The following is a 26,211-nucleotide window of genomic DNA, read 5'->3' as shown; positions in this document are numbered from 1 at the left end:
TGTTTTAATTTTACGTATGATACAACATTAGAAGAGTTGTTTTAGTCGCTAAGTCACATCCAACTCTTTGTGACCCCATGGACTGTAGCACACCAGGCTTCTCTATCCATGGGATTTCCCAGTCAAGAATACTGGAGTAGGTTACTATTTCCTCTTCAAGGAGGTCTTCCCAACCCAGGAATCGGAAGTCTTTCATAACATCCATTCTTTGTAATTTTGTCTTTTATGAGAAAACATTTTATTTTGGTGAGATAATTTTCCCATAGTTTTATTACTATATAATTTATTGATACTGAAGTTCCAAATTATTTGAGCTTGATTTTTTTTCATAATTTTATTAAAGAGAGATTTTCTTTTCAGGAATTAAGATTGCAACTTTTTCTCCTCAGATTCTCCAGAGAGTGATATTCCTATGGAGATCACCACAGCAGAACCTCAAGTTTCTGAGGCAGTATATGATTGTGTTATTTGTGGACAGAGTGGGCCCTCCTCTGAAGACAGACCTACGGGATTGGTTGTCCTGTTACAAGCATCCTCAGGTAAAAATCAAAGTAATTTTTAGTGGGAACATTTTTAGAGATGAAGTATTTGCAGCAGATTAGTAAATCCCTCAAATAAAAGCTAGATTTTTGTTTAGGTATAACTGCAGATCTGTATAGCAAGGATCTTTATAGGTTTTTTTTTAGCAAAGATTCTTAATCTGGTTTATCTCACTTTCTTGGAGTGTTGAAAGAAACATTTAAGAGAGATCTCTCTGTATGTTACATAGTCTTTTTCTTTAGAGTGTGATGGAATCTTACCAATGCTGGGTGGCCAAAAACTGAGTTCATCTTTCTTGGCAACTTGATTGTTCTAATATCTAGAAACATTTAAGTCCAAAAATAGTCAGTTTAAATATTTTAATTATATAAGACATATTCAGGTTGTTTTGCCCTTGTTTCTTGAGCATAGAAGCAGTCACTCTTGTAACAGCCTGCCAATTGACGTTTGCAAATCTTAGAGTTAAAATAATGTTTTTAAAAATTTGAAGGATTTGTCTGAATATTCTCTATTCTCTGCCATACTGAAGTATTTTGAGGTAGTGATAAATATTACACTCCAGTTCCAATGAATGTATCCTTTTTCAATAAGAGTATGTGTGAAGTGAAGTAAATAAAAGACTTACATATTTCTCCAGGGCATTTTTTTTTCTAGGGTGTTTACTCTGAATTAGTAGAGTAGAAAGAGTTAGATATAAGAAATTCCTCAGAATTCAGATACAGGTTCAGTTCAGTTCAGTTCAGTCCAGTCGCTCAGTCATGTCCGGCTCTTTGCAACCCTGTGGACCAGAGCACGCCAGGCCTCCTTGTCCATCACCAACTCCCAGAGTTTACCCAAACTTCATGTCCATTGAGTCAGTGATGCCATCCAACCATCTAATCCTCTGTCATCCGCTTCAGTCTTTCCCAGCATCAGGGTCTTTTCAAATCAGTCACCTCTTCACATCAGGTAGCTAAAGGATTAGAGTTTCAGTTTCAACATCAGTCCTTCCAATGAACACTCAGGACTGATTTCCTTTAGGATGGACTGGTTGGATCTCCTTGCAGTCCAAGGGACTCTCAAGAGTCTTCTCCAACACCACAGTTCAAAAGCATCAATTCTTTGGTGCTCAGCTTTCTTTATGGTCCAACTCTTACATCCCTACATGACTACTGGAAAAACCATAGGTTTGACTAGATGGACCTTTTGTTGGCAAAGTAATATCTCTGCTTTTTAATAAGCTGTCTAAGTTGGTCATAACTTTTCTCTCAAGGAGTAAGCGTCTTTTAATTTCATGGCTGCAGTCACCATCTGCAATGATCTTGGAGCCCAAAAATATAAAGTCTGTCACTGTTTCCCCATCTGTTTGACATGAAGTGATGGGACCGGATGCCATGATCTTGGTTTTCTGAATGTTGAGCTTTAAGCCAACTTTTTCACTCTCCCCTTTCAATTTCATCAGGAGGCTCTTTAGTTCTTCTTCACTTTCTGCCATAAGGGTGGTGGTATCTGCATATCTGAGGTTATTGATATTTCTCCCGGCAGTCTTGATTCTAGCTTGTGCTTCATCCAGCTGAGCATTTCTCATGATGTCCTCTGCATAGAAGTTAAATAAGCATGGTGACAGTACACAGCCTTGACGTACTCCTTTTCCTATTTGGAACCAGTCTGTTGCTCAATGTCCAGTTCTAACTGGTGCTTCCTGACCTGCATACAGATTTCTCAAGAGGCAGGTCAGGTAGTCTGGTATTCCCATCTTTTTCAGAATTTTCCAGAGTTTATTGTGATCCACACAGTCAAAGCCTTTGGCATAGTCAATAAAGCAGAAATAGATGTTTTTCTAGACCATTCAGGTATGACCTAAATCAAATCCCTTACAATTATACAGTGGAAATAAGAAATAGATTTAAGGGACTAGATGTGATAGACAGAGTGCCTGATGAACTATGGACGGAGGTTCATGACATTGTACAGGAGACAGGGATCAAGACCATCCCCAAGAAAAAGAAATGCAAAAAAGCAAAGTGGCTGTCTGAGGAGGCCTTACAAATAGCTGTGAAGAGAAGAGAAGCCAAAAGCAAAGGAGAAAAGGAAAGATATACCCATTTGAATGCAGAGTTCCAAAAAACAGCAAGGAGAGATAAGAAGGCCTTCCTCAGTGATCAGTGCAAAGAAATAGAGGAAAACAATAGAATGGGAAAGACTAGAGATCTCTTCAAGAAAATTAGATACCAAGGGAACATTTCATGCAAAGATGGGCTCAATAAAGGACAGAAATGATATGGACCTAACAGAAGCAGAAGATATTAAGAAGAGGTGGCAAGAATATGCAGAAGAACTGTACAAAACAGATCTTCATGACCCAAATAGTCACAATGGTGTGATCACTCACCTAGAGCCAGACATCCTGGAATGTGAAGTCAAGTGGGACTTAGGAAGCATCACTACAAACAAAGCTAGTGAATTCCAGTTGAGCTATTTCAGATCCTGAAAGATGATGCTGTGAAAGTGCTGCACTCAATACGCCAGCAAATTTGGAAAACTCAGCAGTGGCCACAGGACTGGAAAAGGTCAGTATTCATTCTAATCCCAAAGAAAGGCAATACCAAAGAATGCTCAAACTACCGCACAATTGCACTCATCTCACAGGCTAGCAAAGTAATGCTCAAAATTCTCCAAGCCAGGCTTCAGCAATAGGTGAACTGTGAACTTCCTGATGTTCAAGCTGGTTTTAGAAAAGGCAGAGGAACCAGAGATCAAATTGCCAACATCCACTGGATCATCGAAAAAGCAAGAGAGTTCCAGAAAAACATCTACTGCTTGACTTAATCTGGCCAAGTTTGTTGCTTTCTTTTAAATATAGAGATAATAGTGACTTTTGAGGATTGTCATGTTGGTTAAGTAATGTAATATAGGTAAAAGGATCTAATATGGTGCCTGGTACATTAGTTTTTTTGTCTTATTACTCTTGTTAAAATTTGAAATTGATCTGTGAAACCCTCACTGAATAAGACAATAGAGCCGTCTAGATGAGAAGTAACTACTATAATTAAAAGGAAATGTGTTGGAGTTCTGACCCAATTTCACAGCTGCTTATCTTTTTCTGCTCTTTTAAGGAATTCAGTTTATTAGATTTTTGCCTCTTACTTGTCCCTCTATAACTTCTTCACCAAGTACTGTATAATCATCAACTTAATGTTTTATTTTATTCATGTATTCATTTCACATGTATTTATTGATCATCGCTATTACAATAAGAGCCAAACAAAATAATATCTCTGCCCCAGTGAAGCTTATGTTATTATTTTGGACTGTTATTTGTTCATTGTTTTATATTTTTAAAGTTGCTTTGACTTGTTACTTCATTTAATTCCCTTATAGCAATTTTTTATACTAAACTAGTTAATATTAGATAATCCCACTGTTCCAGAGCTCTTTTGTCATTTCAAGATAGGAGGAAAAATATAAGAAACTAGTATTAAAAGCTATTAAATCTCAAGAGTGATTTTAATTAGGAATTGTAGCAGGGAAAATCTCTGGCTGTTTCCTTTCTTTCTGAGCCTCACCACCCTCTGACATCCTCTCACCTTTTACCCCTCTTTACTTTTTTCTTCTGAATTCTTTATTTATTTTTTCTCTTCTCTCTTTCTTTTATCTTTGAATATGGAAAATTTTAACTATGTGGTGATGTAAAGAGACTAGTAAAATGTACCTCCATGTCCCCATCAATTTCTAATGTCTCCGTCAATCTCTAACAGTGATTAACTTGTGACTAATTTTTTCTCCTAGAATTATTTGGAAGCAGATTCCAGGCATCATTTTATTTCATCTATAAGTATTTCACCATATCTGCTGAATAGAAAAGACTTATTTTTTTAAAGACTTATTTTTTAAAACCACAGTCACTCCTGAATAACTTAATTCCTCAATATCATCAACTATCTAGTCAGAGTTCAAAATTCCCCAATTGTTTCTTATTTATTTTATTTTATTTATTTATTTATAGTTGTAGAGACTCCTTATAGTCTTCTATTTAATAGAGTCCCATCTTATCTTTTCCTGTGCCTGTCATTTCCACCCCGCCGCCCACCCCAAATGCACTTTGCTATTTGAAGAAATTGGGTCAATGAACATTTTTTTATTAGTATCTTTAATTAAAGTATAGTTGATTTACAATGTTATGTTAATCTCTGTTGTACAGCAAAATGGTTCAGTTATACACGCACACACACATATATATACACACACACACATTCTTTTTTAAAAAATATTCTTTCTGTTATGCTTTATCATGGGATATTGAATATATAGTTCTTTGTGCTATACAGTAGGACCTTGTTGTTTATCCATTCTATATATGAAAGCTCGTATCTGCTAACCCCAGCCTCCCACTGCAACCCTCCTCAGCTCTCTCCGTTGGCAACCACCAGTCTGTTCTGTTTCTCTTTCATAGATAGGTTCATTTGTGTCATACTTTAGATTCCACATATAAGTAATATATGGTTTTGTCTTTGTCTTTCTGACGTGCTTTACTTAGCACAATAATCTCTGATTGCATCCATAGTGCTGTAAATGGCATTATTTTGTTCTTTTCTATGACTGAGTAGTATTCCTTTGTATATATGTACCGCATCTTATTATCCATTCCTCTGGCGATGAGCATGTAGGTTGCTCCCACATCTTGGCTGTTGTGAACACTGCTGCTGTGAACACAGGGGTGCATGTATCTTTTTGAATGATAGTTTCGTCTGGGTGTATGCCCAGAAGTGGGATTGCTGGGTCATATTGTAATTCTACTTTTAGTTTTCTGAGGACCTTCATAATGTTTTCCACAGTGGTTATAGCAGTATAACTATACTATGTATAGCAGTATACCAGTAACTGTATATAGCACTATATCACCACCTTGTAGGAGAGATCCTTTTCTCCACACCCTTTCCAGCATTTGTTATTTGTAGACTTTTTAATGATGGCCATTCTGACTGGTTTGAGATGGTACCTCACTGCAGTTTTGATTTGGATTTCTCTAATAGTTAGGGATCTTGAGCATCTTTTCATGTGCCTGTTGGCCTGTCTTTGAATAAATGTCTGTTTTGGTCTTCTGCCATTTAAAGAATTAAGACTCTTCCTCCTTAGATTTGTCCAAAAGAAAAAAAAAAATGAAAAGAGAGAAGGGAACACTTCTTACCTCATTCTCTGAGGTCAGCACTACCTTGATACCAAAGCCAGATAAGGATTTCAAAAGAAAAGAAAATGATAGACGTGTATCCCTTATGAATAGAGATGTAAAAGTCCTTAACAAAATCCTAGCTAACCAAGTTTGGCAGTTTATTAAAAGGATTATACATCATGGCTAATTATATTTTAGTTTCTAGCATCTACTTGCTTTTGTCTATTCTTTCTGCTGCTGCTGCTGCTGTTACAAATCTCCCCAGAACTTGGGGCCCACAGCTCTGTGTCTGATATTTCCTTCTCTAAGAATGACTTATTGAGTCTTAATGTGTGGCACTTTATGCCTATACCCCCACTTCCTTTTTGTGTGGTATGTGTTTTACAATTATAAAAATACCTCTTTTCCCACCTTTTCATTTCGACTGACTTTTACATCTACAGAAAAGTTGAAAAGCCTTCACCTATACTCGCTGATGGCTAGCATATTTCCATGTTTATGTTTTCTTTCCCATACTTATCTATACACAGACACACACACACTTGTCAGAGGTAGACATCTTGGACATTTTTATCCCTAAATACTTCAGGATATATCACCTAAGAATAAAGATATTCTTTTATACAAGCTTAGTACCAATCATACTGAATAAATTTAATAAGAATAGAATCAAATATTCTGTGTTCAGAGTCTCCCAATAATATTTTATATACCAGATATATATTTTTCTTGTTCCAAGAGACAAGTGAAGATCATGTGTTGCAGTTAGTTGTCATTTCTTGTTAGTCTCCTTTAATCCGAAACAGTTTCTCCAGGCATTTTAAAAAATTTTGAAGAGTTCAAGTTTATTCTGTAGACTGTCTCTTTTTCTGGATTTATGTGATTGTTTCCCTGTTATTGGGCTTCCGTTGTGGCTTAACTGGTAAAGAATCTGCCTGCAGTGCGGGAGACCTGGGTTTGATCCCTGGGTTGGAGAGATCCCCTGGAGAAGGGAATGGCTATCATCCACTCCAGTATTTCTTGCCTGGAGAATTCCATGGATTGTGTAGTCCATGTGGTTGCAAAGAGTCAGACATGACTGAGCGACTTTCACTTTTGCTTTCCCTGTTATTAGATTAAAGTTAAACATTTTTGGCAATGGTAGTATGATGCTGTTCCTTCCCGTTGCATCACATCAAGAGACTCATAGTGATAGTTTGTTCCATTATTGGTGATGTTAACCAAGTTTAATCACTTGGTTGGTATTCTGACAGTCTAACATTATACCCTTTTACTTCATGTTCCCTGCCTGAATCAATGAACATGTTACCTGTTATTGTCATTATTCTTGAATTTGGCTAGTCAGAATTCCTTTAGGTCCCCGCTCAGTGCTTGAATACCTCTTTCCTCTTTACACACAATTCCAGGCTTACTTTGCCCGTCTCGCCAACCCTGATGTTATTTTAAAAAATAAACATTCACATATTAAAAGTTTATTTACTCTGTAGAAGAAAATTAGGATATCACTTTTTGTAGGTCTTTAAAAATATTGTAATAGTGAAAAAATTAAGAAGCTTATGGTAAATAACTCTGCTTTTCTTGGTGAATAAAGTCCACATGTTAGTTTTTTTTAACGGGCTCTTATCTCTGTTGTTAATATAGTTTTGGGGCAGTGCCGTGACAACATTGAGCCAAAAAAGTTGCCTATCTCTGAAGAGGAGCAGATATACCCCTGGGATACATGTGCAGCAGTTCATGACGTGAGGCTCTCATTATTACAACGTTATTTTAAGGATGTAAGTATTCTTTTTATTAAATGTTATTTTTGTCTGTAAAATTGATAGATATTTCTCTCCAGAGTTTTATATTTTTCTTCAACTAAATATCTTTCTGACTTGGAATTTGGAACTTTATTAGAAAAAAATTAGTATGTGGATAGTAATAAATAGAAGTCAGTTAACACATAAAAATTTCAGGTTTCAAATATTATGCCTTTGTTTTAAATGTTGTTTATTATAAGATATACAAATTCAGTTCAGTGGAATGATAAGTTTATATTATCATTTTAAACACTTTTATATATTATTTTATATACATTATAAAAACTTTTAGATGTGGCACTTATGTTTTATGAAGATTTTTGCTTCTGTCTTTTTCATTTAAAGATACACAATAAAGTCTCATGATGCTTTGATATGTAAAGTAGGGGCAGATTTATCATGGCTTCTATGATTTCTTGTTGTGAACTTGGTAGATTTTTTCCCTGGCTCTTCGTACTTTGTGGCTCTAACTCTCAGGTATTCATAAGACTTAGGTCAACGCAGTTTATTTAGTAGCGGCAACATTGTTAACTTCTTTGTAAAATTTTGATACCGTTTTTTAAGTTTCCTGAGGGGTTATCATGGAGAAAGCAATGACACCCCACTCCAGTACTCTTGCCTGGAAAATCCAATGGACGGAGGAGCCTGGTAGGCTGCAGTCCATGGGGCCGCTAAGAGTAGGACACGACTGAGCGACTTCACTTTCACTTTTTACTTTCATGCACTGGAGAAGGAAATGGCAACCCACTCCAGTGTTCTTGCCTGGAGAATCCCAGGGACAGGGCAGCCTAGTGGGCTACCGTCTATGGGGTCACACAGAGTCGGACACGACTGAGGTAACTTAGCAGCAGAGGGGTTATCAAATGGGGATTCCTTTCACCTGTTGTTATTTGACTCTGCTGTATTTTGAGTTAAGTAACATCTGTTAATAACTTAAAATACTTAAAATATAAAATGAAGCATTATTTTTAGTTATATATATATAAACACACACACACACATATAAAAATATATATTAGTAGATTTCCAAATATAATTCCTTCATGTACATAATGTACTAAGTTAAATGGAAGCAGCTAGTAGGTTATGTGGCAGACAGAATACTTATCTAGAATAAACAGTAACTGATCTAACGTGGTAAGAGTCAGAGTAGAGTGTGATTCAGTAGTCTAGATAAGGATGTTTCCAGTGGATTCTGAAGGAGATGGAAACCCTAGATAGGGAGGTGTTATGTGGAGTAGAAAGAATTTCAGATGAGGAAAACTGGGGTTTGGTTCTGATTCTGCTGTTTCTTAGCAATGTGAGCGTGACCAAACACTCTTAAGTCTCAGTTACCTCATCTGTAAAATAGGGCTCGTAATGGTCTTTCATGCAGTAACCCAAAAGATCATTTTACATGTTATAAAGGTCAGTATAAATGTAAAGTGGTATTTTTAATTTTCAAGTTACCTATTTAGGAGGGCTCGTTAGGCCTTATTAAGCAGTTTGGGTTAGGTAATGAGGATAATGCTTCCATATATTTTCAGAGACTTTAAAATGAAATCATTATTTGGAAATAAGACATCTTTATGTTTGTATATGTACATGCATACATATATGTATACACAGACACACTTTCATACTTTTTCTTTATTGTTTCTTCAGGTTTTCTGCAGCATGTGTATATATGTATATAGTTTTACTAATTGGAGACCAATTAATATCTTCATTTTGGAGAAAATTGTGCTGAATTCTACTTTTGCAGAAATTTACTGCCAACTTTTTTTAGTTTTTTTTTTTTCCTGATGTAATCCTGGTTTTAATGTCAGCATTTTGAATCACTTTAGAGTAAATGAGTAAAGATGAATCCTAAGGCCAAATAGAAAATAAAAATAACTTAGTCAGTCAAAATACAACTCAGACCTGAGGACATAATAATTTGAGGGAAGAGGAGATCTAATAAAGGAGAGAAAAAGTAGAGTATCTCTTCTTGCAGTCAGAATAGCTATTCATTTCTAAGAAAGAAAACAAAAAACTTTTTTTAAAAAAAAGCTCTGAACTGATACTTGAACTGGACTGAATCTGTTTTGTTTTTGTGAGTGATTGTGAGGTTTTATTTCTACATAAGTACTTTTATATACTTCATAATGGCTATTTTACTTATAAATAGTGTGTTCCCTGGACCTCTGGAGGTCTAGGGCCATTTTTTCTATTGGTTTTATAGTCCCTTCAGGGCTTCCCAGATGGCTCAGTGATAAAGAATCCTCCTGTCAATGCAGGAGATGTGGGTTTGATCCCTGGATCAGAAAGATCCCCTGGAGAAAGAAATGGCAACCCACTCCAGTATTCTTGCCTGGGAAATCCCACAGACAGAGGAGCCTGAAGGGCTACAGTCCATGGGGTCGTAAGAGAATCATATGTGATTTAGTGACTAAACAACAACAGGTGTGAAGGTGTGGAAGTTGCTCAGTCGTGTCCAACGCTTTGTGACCCCATGGACTGTGTAGCCCGCCAGGCTCCTCTGTCCATGGAAGTCTCCAGGCAGGAATACTGGAGTGGGTTGCCATTCCCTTCTCCAGGGCATCTAACACATGCTTGGGCATTGTGGATGCTTATTGGATTTCAGTTTTGTAGCCAGACCATGTAAAGAAGAAGAGTTGTTATCAGCAGACACTGTTAGTGATTATAGAATTAAACTGCATAGATTCTGCTCTATTCATATCAAATGCATGCTTTTTATAAAGTTGACCTGTAGAATTTCAGTCATACAAGATAGTGTGTTTACTAGTGAAGTTGGAAGTGTTATATATGAGAGCTATGACACTCATATATAAATAGAGAAGGAGGGAACCTGAGCTTTGGAGTCAGATAGATCTGGGTTGAACTTGGGCTTTACCACTTTTAACTGAGTGCTCTTGGTCAGCTTGCAGTCCCTTTTTATTAAAAGAAATAAGACTGCTTACTGCATAAAGTTTTAATAAATATTGAGGTGAAGGTTCAATGTTAAACAGTACAGAGGTGGGCACATTGTTGAATGTAGGTCTTTCTGAAATGTAGGTCTCATATTAGTAAATGATCTCTTGCTTTTTTTGACTCTAGCAAATTAAAAAGACATCTAACAGTTACATAGACAAATGACATACTATTTTCAGTTTTAAAACTAACAGCTTATATATTAAAAGGAAAGATTAATTACATTTTATAGTACATTGTCAAAGAGAATAGCTTATTAGCTGCCTACCAGCCATTCTAAAATGATCTAATACCCAAATCTGCTTCTACTTAAAGTGGCTCCAGAACATAAAACAGAGATGAGCAGGTCTCCTGTTGTTTTTCTGATGTGTAACAGTAGAAACCAGCTCACCTGCTGTGAGAATTTGATTTGTGCTGTTGCATATCTTCAAATCGGCTAGAAAGGCATTTCATACTGTGTGATGCTTTTAACTTTCAGATGCCCGTGAAGAGTCTTGATTTAATATTGGAATTCTGTTTACTGTTATTTAAGATGGTTTGGTCATCTAATAGGCTATTTTCCAACATAAAAGTAAAATTTAGTAGTTTGCTTTGTTTTGATGGCTCTCAAATTTTTCATCATGTGCTGTCACTCATGTTAGACCTCGTACCAGTATTGCCCTGACTTGGCCATGTATTTGCTGTAGACTCTAGAGGGTTTCCCTGGTGGCTCAGATGGTAAAAAATCCCCCTGCAATCCCTGGGTCAGGAAAATCTCCTGGAAAAGGGAATGGCTACCCACTCCAGTCTTCTGGCCTGGAGAATTCCCTGGACAGAGGAGCCTGGCAGTCTGCAGTCCACGGGGTCGCAAAAAGTTGGACATAACTGAATGACTTTCACTTTCACTAGAGGGTAAACTCAGGGTCAGGCTGAAATGCTGTTTGGCAGAGGCCAAATGAAAATTTAAAGAAACTTGCTTTAGGAGGAAAAGTCTAGACTGTTTATAGGTTGAAAAGAAGGAATTAGCAGAGAAGTTTAAAGAGAAAGAGAAGATGAAAGGAATTAACTTTGAAAATGCATTTCCAAAGTGTATGTAGTTTGTTTATATAATCTGGGTTCCTTTTTGTGTTGTTTATTATATTAGACCCATATAAATGTTTAGGCACTTTTAAAATTCTCATGAGCAGATTTGTACTTTAGAAAGATGTGTGCAAGATGCATCATGGAGACCAGTTAAAATTTATTTAAGAACTCTCTTCCCCACAACAGATCACATAGGCTTGACTGTTACAGTGGGAATAAAGTCTGAGAGAGGCCAAAATCATGAATTATACAGGAGATAGATTTCATATAGTTTGGGAACTAATTCTGTGGTGTGAAGGAAAGGGTGTGATGTAAATAACTTTTAGCCTTCTGATTTGGTGACTAAACAGATGTAGAGTTTTTAAGCCAAGAGGAAGAGAAAGATTCATAGAGAAAATGAACATTTTTGACACATTGGTTTTATTTTATCTGAGGGACCTCAAATTGGAGATTTCTGGTTGTCAACTGAGTATTTGTATCTGGCATTCAGGCAAGAGACCCAACTTGAAGAATCATTGAATATACTGATTAAGTTCACTCAGGGAGAATAGTTTTAATAAGAGAAAAGCTTTAAGAATTGAACCTTGAGGAATTTAAATATTGAAGGGGCAGATGAAGGGGAAAAAAAAGTCTTAAAAGGAGGCTTAAACCAAATGGTTAAAGAGACAGGAGAGAAACCAAAAGAGAGTGGCATTAGGAGGGAAGAGGGAAATAGGCATTTGAAGAAGGCAGATGTTAAGGTTAGATGTCACAGAGAAATCCAATACCATGTAGAACAGGTAAAATAATCAGTAGCAGTATACCTTATTATATTTTATGAGGTAGAGAAAGGCTAATTCACAGTTTTTCTCTTTTATTACAAGTATAATTATTTGCAAGCTAAAACTATCTTCCAGATTTAAAGATATTGCCTCGGGGTTATCAAGTCAGGTGTTTCTTTATATCACAGAAATACAAAGCCCACATAGGTATAACAAAATGAAATGATTGAGAGGTTTATGTAGATTTGTTTAGGTATGTTTCTGCTTCTTTAAAATTAATTATATTTTGTCTTTTTTTTTTTAAGAGTTCTTGTCTCTTGGCAGTATCAATTGGCTGGGAAGGAGGTGTTTATGTACAAACCTGTGGCCACACATTACATATCGATTGCCATAAATCTTACATGGAATCATTACGGGTAAGTTGATTGAAACATGTTAAATAAAGATGTTTGTGTCTTTCAAGGTATTAAATATTTTTTTACAGCGTATACATCCTAATTCATCTTGGGTGATTATGATTGCCATTTGAACTATTCAGTTTCACAGTTCCTTGACCTCTTCAACTTTAGGGATTTCATTTTTTTATTTCACATTGGCAACTGACTTCCATAACTGTAATTTTAGATTTTGCTACTTTAGCTCTAAAGTAGTAAGCTTTAATATCCTACCATACCATTATGGTATAGCACTTGTCAAAGTCTCTATCTTTACTCTTATTGGTGTGTTTTGCTTCTGACCTCAACATCTCTAGTCCTTTGTTGTTCTGTTGCTAAGCTGTGTCCAACTCTTTGCGACCCCATGTACTGCAGCCTACCTAGTCCTTCCCTGTCCTTCACTGTCTCCTGGAGTTTGTCCTTCTTTCCTTCCCTGTCCTTCACTGTCTCCCGGAGTTTGTCCTTCTCTCCTTCCCTGCCCTTCACTATCTCCCAGAGTTTGCTCAGATTCATGTCCACTGAGTTGGTGATACTATTTAACCACCTCATCCTCTGCTGCCCTCTTCTTTATGCTTTCAGTCTTTCCCAGCATCAGGGTCTTTTCCAGTGAGGGGGTCTCTTCACATCAGATGGCCAAAATACTGGAGCTTCAGCTTCAGCATCAGTCCTTCCCATGAATATTCAGAGTTGATTTCCTTTAGGATTGACTTGGTTTGATCTCTTTGCAGTCCAAGGGACTCGCAAGAGTCTTCTCCAGTACCACAATTTGAAAGCATCTATTCTTTTCGCCCCTTGCATTTGCCTAGTACACTAGCGCTTTCCTCACCTCATTTTCTTGTACTATGTCCATTGTGCTCTTAATACTAGTCATTTAATCCACCTCCTTTGACTTCATACCCAGGTAGCTGGCACTGTTAGAAAAATTGTAAAACTAAGCAGACTAGTACATATACACATCTGTGATTTCTTAAAATAGTGGCTCAGTTAGGGTCATGGACTGTGGATATTACTAATCAACTAATTTACCTGTCTTTGATCAGTTCCCTCTCCTAGTCTCCTTAGCAACTATTCCAAATCTTTGCCTCCTCTATCCCAGACTCTTTGCCTAAATCCCAGGATGCCTTTCCCCTCATCAGAGTCTGTTTCTTCCTGACTTGAGAATTTTTTAAATGATAGCTCATGGTGTGTGGTAGGATAGGAAAGGCCATATAAACTGAGGGAAAAGGGAGGGACTAAAAGAGATAGGAGTTGACAGTCAAAATGTAAGGTGTTTGAATTTACTGTTTTCTGATATGGACAGTTGTTTGTCCTTACAAGATAAGGGTGTATCATGGTAACAGGTGCTAGGATAGAGTAGAGGTCAGAGCCATTGGAGTTGCTGACGTCAAGTAGCTGATGAGGTCATTGAATTATGTAAGATTGGCTGTCTACATGCACACTGAAATTGTATAAGAGGATGGCAAAAGTTGGAGTGAGGAAGAACACGAATCTAGTTACTGAAGTCTTCGGATATTAAGGGCAATGAATGGCAGTAAAAAGGAAGGAAAAGGGGTGATCTCTTTAAATGACCTGAACCACACAGGGAATGCAAGAATAATGATCTTGAGCCAGCACTGGAGGTGAGAAGGGTACTGATGTTTGAGGGATGTGAGAAAATGAGCAGTGCCTTTTTGAGAGGTCTTCTGGGGGTGCTTTAGGAAGGAACCTAGTTTCAGTCAAGACTAGGATGAAGACCTAGCAGTTTAAAAAATTATAGCGACAGAAAAGCTTATCAAAGAATGTCCTTCAATTACTAGTACCTTGTCCCAAACCTTTTAGTACACTCTTCTTGTATATCTTTAAAACTCACCTCACAAGTCTCCTGCTCTGGGAAGCCTTGTTTGTTGGATTTATCACACTGTTGTTGTTTCTATTTGCTTTTACGTTGTCAGTACCTTAAATGAAGATGTCTCTTAACTCTTTTTGCAGTAACATGGTATAGCATTTGACACATGATAGCAGTTTAGTATGTGTTTCTAGAATTGGATTTAAGAAGACATAGTGTTAGATTTTTAAGGTCTTGAAGAAATGAATGTCACAAAGTAAAAAAGGTGGAATTCAGTTTTTTGGCCTAAGTATTTGAGATCCAAGATACAGTGAAATGAATAATACGTTAAACAGTTGGGAAACCTAAGTTCATTTGGATATTGTCATTAACTATCTTTGTGAAAGTCTTTCAGTTGTGTCCAATTCATTGCGACCCCGTGGACTATACAGTCACGGAATTCTCCAGGCCAGAATATTGGAGTGGGTAGCCTATCCCTTCTCCAGGTGTTCTTCCCGACCCAGGAATCAAACTGGGGTCTCTTGCATTGCAGGCAGATTCTTTTACCAGCTGAGCTACCAGGGAAGCCCAAATATCTTTGTAACCGTGGGCAAATAAATTCATTTTTTTCTTTTTTGTATCCTTTTTTCTCATTATTTTTGTCTTGTTAGTAATAATGTTTATATTGTAGCATTCATGCATTTACTTTAGTACGTTAAAAACATTTTAAGATTAAATCATTAGGTTAGTGGCAAAACAAGAGAGACTACTGGAAAAAAGAGTAAGATAGTGGTTAGAACTATAGGATAGCAACGGCCTAAAAGAGCAGAATAGATGAGGGTGGTATCAGTCAAAAGAAGGAAACAAATGTAGCAGCCTGGATTCCTTCCTTAAATTCTGGTTGGCTAGCATATGTTGTAATCTCTCATGAGCAAGAGTTTCCTCCAAGGCATATTTGCATTATGTATGTTTGTTTCAACTAATTTTTCTTCCCCCTCCTATCAGAAACATCTGAAGGATGCTGAATTAATTCCCCTTCTTATCACTTTTCTGAATAGTCTAACTAAATCTTTTCCCTACCTGTTAAACCTAAATAAACCTAATGCATCAAGACCAGTCAGTTTTGTTCAACTGTTAGACACGTTAGAAGGTGTATCACATTTTTTTTTAGACTTGAGTCAGTTCAGTCCCTCAGTCGTATCCAACTCTTTGCAACCCCATGGATTGCAGCACACCTGGCTTCCCTGTCCATCACCAGCTCCTGAAGCCTGCTCAAGCTCATGTCTATCAAGTCGGTGATGCCATCCAACCATCTCATCCTCTGTGGTCCCCTTCTCCTCCCAACTTCAGTCTTTCCCAGCATCAGGGTCTTTTCTAATGAGTCAGTTCTTTGCATCAGGTGGCCCAAGTTCTGGAGCTTCAGCTTCAGCATCAGTCCTTCCAATGAATATTCAGGACTGATTTCCTTTAGGATTGACTGGTTTGATCTCCTTGCAGTTCAAGGGACTCTCAAGAGTCTTCTTCAACACCACAGTTCAAAAGCATCAATTTTTTGGCACTCGGTCTTCTTTATGGTCCAACTCTCACATCCATAAATGACTGCTGGGAAAACCATAGGTTTGACTAGATGGACCTTTGTTGGCAAAGTAATATCTCTGCTTTTTAATATGCTGTCTAGGTTGATCATAGCTTTTCTTCAAAGGAGCAGGCGTCTTTTAATTTCATGGCTGCGGTCACCATCTGCAGTGATTTTGCAGCCCAAAAAATAAAGTCTGTCACTGTTTCCATTATTTCCCCATCTATTTGCCATGAAGTGATAGGACCGGATGCCATGATCTTCGTTTTCTGAATGTTGAGCTTTACGCCAACTTTTTCACTCTCCTCTTTCACTTTCATTAAGAGGCTCTTTAGTTCTTCTTCACTTTCTGCAATAAGGGTGGTGTCGTCTGCATATCTGAGGTTATTGATATTTCTCCTGGCAGTCTTGATTCCAGCTTGTGCTTCATCCAACCTGGCATTTTTAGGCTTCAGATCAGATCAGATCAGATCAGTTGCTCAGTCGTGTCCGACTCTTTGCGACCCCATGAATCGCAGCACGCCAGGCCTCCCTGTCCATCACCAACTCCCGGAGTTCACTCAGACTCACGTCCATCGAGTCAGTGATGCCATCCAGCCATCTCATCCTCTGTCTTCCCCTTCTCCTCATGCCCCCAATCCCTCCCAGCATCAGAGTCTTTTCCAGTGAGTCAACTCTTCGCATGAGGTGGCCAAAGTACTGGAGTTTCAGCTTTAGCATCATTCCTTCCAAAGAACACCCAGGGCTGATCTCCTTCAGAATGGACTGGTTGGATCTCCTTGCAGTCCAAGGGACTCTGAAGAGTCTTCTCCAACACCACAGTTCAAAAGCATCAATTCTTCAGCGCTCAGCCTTCTTCACAGCCCAACTCTCACATCCATACATGACCACAGGAAAAACCATAGCCTTGACTAGACGAACCTTTGTTGGCAAAGTAATGTCCCTGCTTTTGAATATGCTATCTAGGTTGGTCATAACTTTCCTTCCAAGGAGTAAGCGTCTTTTAATTTCATGGCTGCAGTCACCATCTGTAGTGATTTTGGAGCCCAGAAAAATAAAGTCTGACACTGTTTCCCCATCTATTTGCCATGAAGTGATGGGACCGGATGCCATGATCTTTGTTTTCTGAATGTTGAGCTTTAAGCCAACTTTTTCACTCTCCTCTTTCACTTTCATCAAGAGGCTTTTTAGTTCCTCTTCACTTTCTGCCATAAGGGTGGTGTCATCTGCATATCTGAGGTGATTGAGATTTCTCCCGGCAATCTTGATTCCACCTTGTGCTTCTTCCAGTCCAGCGTTTCTCATGATGTACTCTGCATATAAGTTAAATAAACAGGGTGACAGTATACAGCCTTGATGTACTCCTTTTACTATTTGGAACCAGTCTGTTGTTCCATGTTCAGTTCTAACTGTTACTTCCTGACCTGCATGCAGATTTCTCAAGAAGGGGATCAGGTGGTCTGGTATTCCCATCTCTTTCAGAATTTTCCACAGTTTATTGTGATCCACACAGTCACAAGCTTTGGCATAGTCAATAAAGCAGAAATAGATGCTTTTTTGGAACTCTCTTGCTTTTTCCATGATCCAGCAAATGTTGGCAATTTGATCTCTGGTTCCTCTGCCTTTTCTAAAACCAGCTTGAACATCAGGAAGTTCATGGTTCATGTATTGCTGAAGCCTGTCATGGAGAATTTTGAACATTACTTTACTAGCATGTGAGATGAGTGCAATTGTGTGGTAGTTTGACCATTCTCTGGCATTGCCTTTCTTTGGGATTGGGATGAAAACTGACCTTTTCTAGTCTTGTGGCCACTGCTGAGTTTTCCAAATTTGCTGGCATATTGAGTGCAGCACTTTCACAACATCATCTTTCAGGATTTGGAATAGCTCAACTGGAATTCCATCACCTCCACTAGCTTTGTTCGTAGTGATGCTTTCCAAGGCCCACTTGACTTCACATTCCAGGATGTCTGGCTCTAGGTCAGTGATCACACCATCGTGATTATCTGGGTCGTGAAGATCTTTTTTGTACAGTTCTTCTGTGTATTCTTGCCACCTCTTCTTAATATCTTCTGCTTCTGTTAGGTCCATACCATTTCTGTCCTTTGTCGAGCCCATCTTTGCATGAAATGTTCCTTTGGTATCTCTGATTTTTTTGAAGAGATCCCTAGTCTTTCCCATTCTGTTGTTTTCCTCTATTTCTTTGCATTGATCGCTGAAGAAGGCTTTCTTATCTCTTCTTGATTTTCTTTGGAACTCTGCATTCAGATGTTTATATCTTTCCTTTTCTCCTTTGCTTTTTGCTTCTCTTCTTTTCACAGCTATTTGTAAGGCCTCCCCAGACAGCCATTTTGCTTTTTTGCATTTCTTTTCCATGGGAATGGTCTTGATCCCTGTCTTCCTGTACAATGTCACGAACCTCACTCTGTAGTTCAAAAGGCACTCTTATCTATCAGATCTAGGCCCTTAAATCTATTTCTCACTTCCACTGTATAATCATAAGGGATTTGATTTAGATCATACCTGAATGGTCTAGTGGTTTTCCCTACTTTCTTCAATGTAAGTCTGAATTTGGCAATAAGGAGTTCATGGTCTGAGCCACAGTCAGCTCCTGGTCTTGTTTTTGCTGACTGTATAGAGCTTCTCCATCTTTGGCTGCAAAGAATATAATCAGTCTGATTTCGGTGTTGACCATCTGGTGATGTCCATGTGTAGAGTCTTCTCTCGTGTTGTTGGAAGAGGGTGTTTGTTATGACCAGTGCATTTTCTTGGCAAAACTATTAGTCTTTGCCCTGCTTCATTCTGTACTCCAAGGCCAAATTTGCATGTTACTCCAGGTGTCCCACTCCAGTACTCTTGCCTGGAAAATCCCATGGACGGGGGAGCCTGGTGGGCTGTGGTCCATGGGGTCGCTAAGAGTCGGACACGACTGAGCGACTTCACTTTCACTTTTCACTTTCATGCATTGGAGAAGGAAATGGCAACCCACTCCAGTGTTCTTGCCTGGAGAATCCCAGGGAAGGAGGAGCCTGGTGGACTGCCGTCTATGGGGTCGCACAGAGTCAGACACGACTGAAGCGACTTAGCAGCTGCAGCAGCAGCCAGGTGTTTCTTGACTTCCTACTTTTGCATTCCAGTCCCCTATAATGAAAAGGACATCTTTTTGGGGTGTTAGTTCTAAAAGGTCTTGTAGGTCTTCATAGAACCGTTCAACTTGAGCTTCTTCGGCGTTACTGGTTGGGGCATAGACTTGGATTACTGTGATATTGAATGGTTTGCCTTGGAAACGAACAGAGATCATTCTGTCGTTTTTGAGATTGCATCCAAGTACTGCATTTCGGACTCTTTTGTTGGCCATGGTGGCCACTCCATTTCTTCTGAGGGATTCCTGCCCGCAGTAGTAGATATAATGGTCATCTGAGTTAATTCACCCATTCCAGTCCATTTCAGTTCGTTGATTCCTAGAATATCGACATTCACTCTTGCCATCTCTTGTTTGACCACTTCCAATTTGCCTTGAATCATGGACCTGACATTCCAGGTTCCTATGCAATATTGCTCTTTACAGCATTGGACCTTGCTTCTATCACCAGTCACATCCACAGCTGGGTATTGTTTTTGCTTTGGCTCCCTCCCTTCATTCTTTCTGGAGTTATTTCTGCACTGATCTCCAGTAGCATATTGGGCACCTACTGACCTGGGGAGTTTCTCTTTCAGTATCCTATCATTTTGCCTTTTCATACTGTTCATGGGGTTCTCAAGGCAAGAATACTGAAGTGGTTTGCCATTCCCTTCTCCAGTGGACCACATTCTGTCAGATCTCTCCACCATGACCTGCCCGTCTTGGGTTGCCCCACAGGCATGGCTTAGTTTCATTGAGTTAGACAAGGCTGTGGTCCTAGTGTGATTAGATTGACTAGTTTTCTGTGAGTATGGTTTCAGTGTGTCTGCCCTCTGATGCCCTCTTGCAACACCTACCGTCTTACTTGGGTTTCTCTTACCTTGGGCGTGGGGTATCTCTTCACGGCTGCTCCAGCAAAGCACAGCCATTGCTCCTTACCTTGGACCAGGGGTATCTCCTCACTGCCGCCCTTCCTGACCTTCAATGTGGGATAGCTCCTCTTTTTTTTTTTTTTCTTTTTGGGCTTATATACTCTCAGAAGCTTGTCTGTTCTGCTCCAGTGACATGAGCACTGGCTAATCTTTCCAATAGTCACTTATAGATGATGAAAACAGGGCATGGTGTAAGTGGAAGGTGATTCACTCTAATGTGACCTGCTTTTGAGTTATCCTTTATCTTAAATTCACATTTCACATTGATTGGATCATTATTTGAATGTTTCCTCCTGAGAGAAAAGTAGGATACTTGAGCAGTTCATTGGTGATGGCAAGTGTTGCGTGATTGCTATGACTGTAAAGAAGTGATTTGATAAGCTCAAGAGTTAAGTGACTTTGTTTTTATGACATGCAGTAGAGATCTTTTTTGTATGGTTTATTTATTTACTCTAAAATGTAGAGATGTTAATTTTGTTTTCTGTAAAAGTATGCATCATATAACTGTATGTTTGTTTCATCTTTTAGAATGACCAGGTTCTTCAGGGCTTCTCAGTGGACAAAGGAGAATTCACATGTCCTCTCTGTAGGCAGTTTGCTAACAGTGTTCTTCCTTGTTATCCTGGAAGCAATGTTGAAAACCACCTTTGGCAGCGTCCTAGTAACAAAAGCATACAAGATCTCATAAAGGAAGTGGAGGAGCTGCAAGGACGTCCGGGAGCTTTCCCAGTAAGCATCAGTGTAAGGCAGAAATATCCTGCTTAACTTAGCTCTGCTTTTCAGCTGTAATTTTTGTTCCATTTCTGTTACTCTGGACCTTCATACATTTAGTAGAAATTGCTTTTAGAGTGTTTCTTTTCCATTGGTGGTTATTAAAAACAAAAATCAGAGTAATAGAACAAATTATTGCTAAAGGCTATACTTTTCCTTAATATCAGTTGTTATAATTTTAGTATATGTCTTCCAGATCATGAAATTCTATAAGCTTAGATATGGTTATGTTGAAATATTTAAAAATGAAATTAAACCTTATCTATATCTTGCAATGTAAAGCACAGTCTAATCTTTTAAAAATATGTCCATTAGGTATATTAGAATTAAGGTGATATATTTATACACACACACACACTTTGTGTGTAAGTATAGATTTGCACACATATTTCTGTGCATTAGAGAGGTCAAATATTGTGTATATGATTGAAGCATCTACCATAAGTCAGTCTGTTTTACTGTGAAATTTGATATGAGTGAGCCCATCTTTTATCTCTTTCAGTAGGATTTATTTTTTTGATTTAAATTCTTGACTATTTCATTTTTATCACAGATTTATGTTGTGATACCTGAGAGAAGTGAGAGGTATGCACAGTAAATGCAGTAAATTTGTGAAACCTATGCATATCTGACTTTTTAAACAAATTCATATTTCAAAGCTACTCCCTTTTCTCAATTGAAGACTAAGATTTGCGTCTCTGTGGTTTTTTCTTTTGCAAATCCAAATTTTTATGTGTTTAAAATATGCTTAAAGTAAGGCACATTAGTATTAGTCCTGAAAAAAATGTGCTTAAATGAAAGATTTTTTATAAGCATGGAAACTTCTATGGTTCAGTTCAGTCACTCAGTCATGTCCGACTCTTTGCAACCCCATGGACTGCATGCAGCACACCAGGCCTCCTGTCCTTCACCAACTCCCAGAGTTTACTCAAACTTATGTCCATTGAGTTGGTGATGCTATCCAATCATCTCATCTTCTGTTGTCCCCTTCTCCTCCCACCTTCAGTCTTTCCCAGCATCAGCGTCTTTTCAAGTGAGTCAGTTCTTCACATCAGGTGGCCAAAGGATTGGAATTTCAGCATCAGTCCTTCCAATGAATATTCAGGACTGATTTCCTTTAGGATGTGTTGGTTGAATCTCCTTGCAGTCCAAGGGACTCTCAAGAGTCTTCTCCAACACCACAGTTCAAAAGCATCAATTCTTTGGCGCTCAGCTTTCTTTATAGTCAACTCTCATATCCATACATGACTACTGGAAAAACCATAGCCTTGACTAGATGGACCTTTGTTGGCAAAGTAATGTCTCTGCTTTTTATTAAGCTAGCTAATTGGTCATAACTTTTCTCTCAAAGAGTAAGCATCTTTTAATTTCATGGGTGTGGTCACCATCTGCAGTGATTTTGGAGCCCCCCAAAATAAAGTCAGTCCCTGTTTCCCCATCTGTTTGCCATGAAGTGATGGGACCAGATGCCATGATCTTAGTTTTCTGAATGTTGAGCTTTAAGCCAACTTTTTCACTCTCCTCTTTCACTTTCATCAAGAGGCTCTTTAAAATGTCTCTAAGATAAGAGAAAATATTTCTTGATCTGTTTTATTTTGGTATACTAAATATATTTTTAGCTGATAGCCTATATTTATCTGTTTTGATTTTTAAACCTTAATTTCATAGTGTGCTTAAACAATAAACACTGTAGTGTTAGACTATTATTAGAGAAAATGAATATACATAAACTTTTTATATATGTTTGTGTTTTTTTTACAGTCAGAAACCAACTTAAGTAAAGAAATGGAATCTGTAATGAAAGATATAAAAAATACCACTCAGAAGAAATACAGAGATTATAGCAAGACTCCAGGCTCACCAGATAATGATTTTCTCTTTATGTATTCTGTTGCTAGGTAGGTATATATAGTATATACTTTTATATTTACTTAGTAATAATAGTTGATTTTATTGTTTTGTCATTCATATTTATATGAAGAAAGATTGCATATTTTTAATGTGGTTGGCATTATGACTAGTTTTAGAACCTCCGAGGAAGTCTATAAAAGTACAGTTTTCATTTCCTTAGGTGTTTTTATTTTAATAATATATTGGTTTAAGTGTTATTAATCATCATAGGATATGTGAGGAAAAGTATATTATTCACATCTGGGGACAGATACATACCTCAAAGCATGTGACTATTATATATGAAATATGTTGTTAAGAAATCACTGTTCAAGTCCTGTCAAAAAGCAATAATACTAATAACTGAAGAATTATAATATGTTAAGTATTTTTAATTTCTAAAAAAAGAAGTAAGAACAGTAAGAAGAACTTATTTGGTTTGTTTTAAGCTTGTGAAAGATCTAGTAATATTCTGGAAGACTATAGGTTGTTTAGAAAGTCAGATAAAGGAGAAGAAACTCTTGTTTCCTGATCTCTTGATCAGGCATGTTTTAAACCTTTATGAGTAGCTACCAGAGACTCAAGGAAATGGAGGCAAATACTTATCTTTCAGATTAGGTAGAAATAGTCTAATTGACTGAGTAGGTGTTCAGTACCTAAAAAGTAATTCTAAATAGGAACTTTAGAAAACTTAGTTGAATGAAAATAGAGACACATAAAAAAAAAAAAAATAGGAGAGCTGCAAGTACAGTTAAGAACTTGTAAGCATATTCTGCTGGATCTGATATCGTCGACCCTTGAATATCTCTAGAAGCATACTTGGTATTTTGCCGAAGTAATATTGTAATAGGTAAATTTAGAGAAGTAATATGACTTGAGTCATGCAACAAATTAGTGGTAGAGTAGGACTAGAACTCAGGGATAGCGTTCTTTGTTCAGCTTCTGTAAGTCATATATACATGCTGTTCATCATGGCCATTCTCTGCTCCATTCCTGAGTAGAGGGTAAGGAAAGAGGGAATGGTCTCTGTACTCTTTTGAACCTAGGAAAAATGGAACCAGATTTAAGAAAATTGCAACGAGTTAAACCTCAAGATAAGAAAACACTAGTTTTTGGTCTAAGAATGCAAATATTGGACAGAGATTGATATAAAGGGATCTGATGGTTGGGAAAGTAACTTTCTAGTCTGCCATTCTTAAGCTGTTGTTGATATTTATCCTGAATGCTTTCAGGAGAGATATAACAGTTAATCTAACATTTTGTCTCTGAAGGGTTACCAATTGCATACTTGCAGTAAAGTATACTTTATGTGAAAACTAAATTGAATGTAATTTAATTTTGCCTGTTTCAAGGTTTTATAAAACTTCTGTATGATATTGTGGTAATAATGTTGTAGAAGACTGGGATGGATGTAGACTTTATGCTCTCTATATATCTATATATGTATACATATAAACATACACACATATTTATGTTACTTGTATATTCATGCCTTTGATTTTATTAGGACTGATCTTAAAAGAAAATCCTGGTTCAGTGGGAATGATCTGTATGTGGAATTTTGCCATATTATTATAAATCAAATAATTTGATTTAAATTAATTTGGTAGAAATTTTGGAATTCCTATTTCTTGGTTTTAAATATATAAAGTATTTATAGAATATATTTATATAATTTGTAATAGAAATATTTAGAAAGCTTATTGTGATAATGGGAGACTTTTGGAATCAACATATTTTTGTTTTTCTTTTTTATATAGAAGCAGGGACAGATAGCAAATGTTTCCTAAGGCTGCATGTAGAGAAATGTAGAAAATATACTCTCCTATCTCCCCTTCCTTCTCTGATCCTTAGTGATAAACTCTAAAGCAACAATATAGTAATTCCAAAAGTGAAAGTATATAACCTTTAAAAACTTTATCCTTTGGTTAAAATTACCCAGGCCGTTGTAGTGTTCTTACAGTGAGATTGCTTGCCCTCTCTAAGTTTTACTTAATCATTAAAAAGAAACACATAAATGAAGTGACTGAAAAATTAACAAATACATGAAGGAACAAAGCATGTTGTATTCTATTTGAATAAGATGTAACTTTTTCAAGGTAGTAAACCAGATCTTTACAGTTATCTTCTGCCTACTGTATAATCTTGGTTCATTAAATACTTATGATTATAGATTATGATCATTTTTATGCCTAAAAGGTAAGCATTGAAATATTTAGCAGATTTAAAATAGTTTAAAAAAATGTTTAGAAATAAAATTAATATCAGTTATTTAACTTTTGAATTAAATGTTGTGATTCTTAAATGTATAGTCATTCTATAGTGTCTGCTACTGCTGCTGCTGCTAAATCGCTTCAGTCGTGTCCGACTCTGTGCGACCCCATAGGCGGAAGCCCACCAGGCTCCCCCATCCCTGTGATTCTCCAGGCAAGAACACTGGAGCGGGTTGCCATTTCCTTCTCCAATGCATGAAAGTGAAAAGTGAAAGTGAAGTCGCTCAGTCGTATCCGACTCTTAGCGACCCCATGGACTGCAGCCCACCAGGCTCCTCCGTCCATGGGATTTTCCAGGCAAGAGTACTGGAGTGGGGTGCCATTGCCTTCTCCTCTATAGTGTCTAGTGTGAATGTATTTGTTTTTGACATTTGTAATTTGAATGAGATACAACCCTAGTTTCCCAGAACTCAGTTTCTTCTATCTATATAAGTAATTTTGTTTGCTCTTTGGGGAGCTTAAAGTTTTTGATGTTTAGAAACAAAATATTTCTAGTAGGTAACTAGCATGTAAAGCTTTTTCTTTTAATAATTGTTTTCAAGCTTTATTTTTTTTGGTAGGACAATATGTTTCTCTTTGTTTTAAATTTTATTTGTATGGTAAAGCCTTGGAGGATTTTCTGAGGGCAGCAGAGAAGAAATTGTTGGAATGGTCTCTTTTTGTCACATTGAAATTAGTCAAAATTACTGTATTCAAATTTTAATGTATTTCTAAGAAGCATTTTGTTGCAGTTATCAGTCATTCAGATGGATTATGGAAAGTTAATTTTGGGGAACAAAGCTTTGTCCATTTCAATGTCAATTTATTATTTCATTATTGAAATAATGAATCACACTAATTTGAGTAATTGATTTTTCTAAAGATTTTGGACCCAAAGTTATATTTAGCTTAGAATTATTAGTGAGTAGTACTTAGCCTGTATATAGTGAGAAACATGGAAAGAAGGTGATATATGAGTAACTGAATGTAGATGGAGAGGTATCTATAAGATCTGAGTGGATGAACTGTTCAGTAGAGTGAATGCACCTTGCTTTATACATTGGTTGTATTGTAAGTTTAAACTTTATAAACTAATTATATTTGAAATAAAAAGAATGATTACTAAAACCCAAATTGTGAATGCTTTTTATTTTTAATGAGTTTGTTC

General features: G+C 37.3%; 1 protein-coding gene across 1 annotated transcript in view; it reads left to right on the top strand.

Moving 5' to 3' along the window:
• The window catches only part of UBR3 (ubiquitin protein ligase E3 component n-recognin 3), a 205,240-nt gene that overhangs the window by 132,911 nt on the left and 46,118 nt on the right, over positions 1-26,211 (top strand). Inside the window, exons 25-29 of the mRNA XM_059878117.1 lie at positions 390-539; positions 7,331-7,464; positions 12,569-12,679; positions 20,659-20,859; positions 22,663-22,799. Of these exons, the coding sequence (XP_059734100.1) occupies positions 390-539; positions 7,331-7,464; positions 12,569-12,679; positions 20,659-20,859; positions 22,663-22,799 (733 nt within the window). The remainder of the gene's footprint in view (positions 1-389; positions 540-7,330; positions 7,465-12,568; positions 12,680-20,658; positions 20,860-22,662; positions 22,800-26,211) is intronic.

This window comes from Bos taurus, chromosome 2 (assembly GCF_002263795.3).
Source record: "Bos taurus isolate L1 Dominette 01449 registration number 42190680 breed Hereford chromosome 2, ARS-UCD2.0, whole genome shotgun sequence".
NCBI lineage: Eukaryota > Metazoa > Chordata > Mammalia > Artiodactyla > Bovidae > Bos > Bos taurus.
The sequence above is the reverse complement of the archived record's forward strand: the minus strand, read 5'-3'. Positions and strand labels throughout refer to the sequence as shown.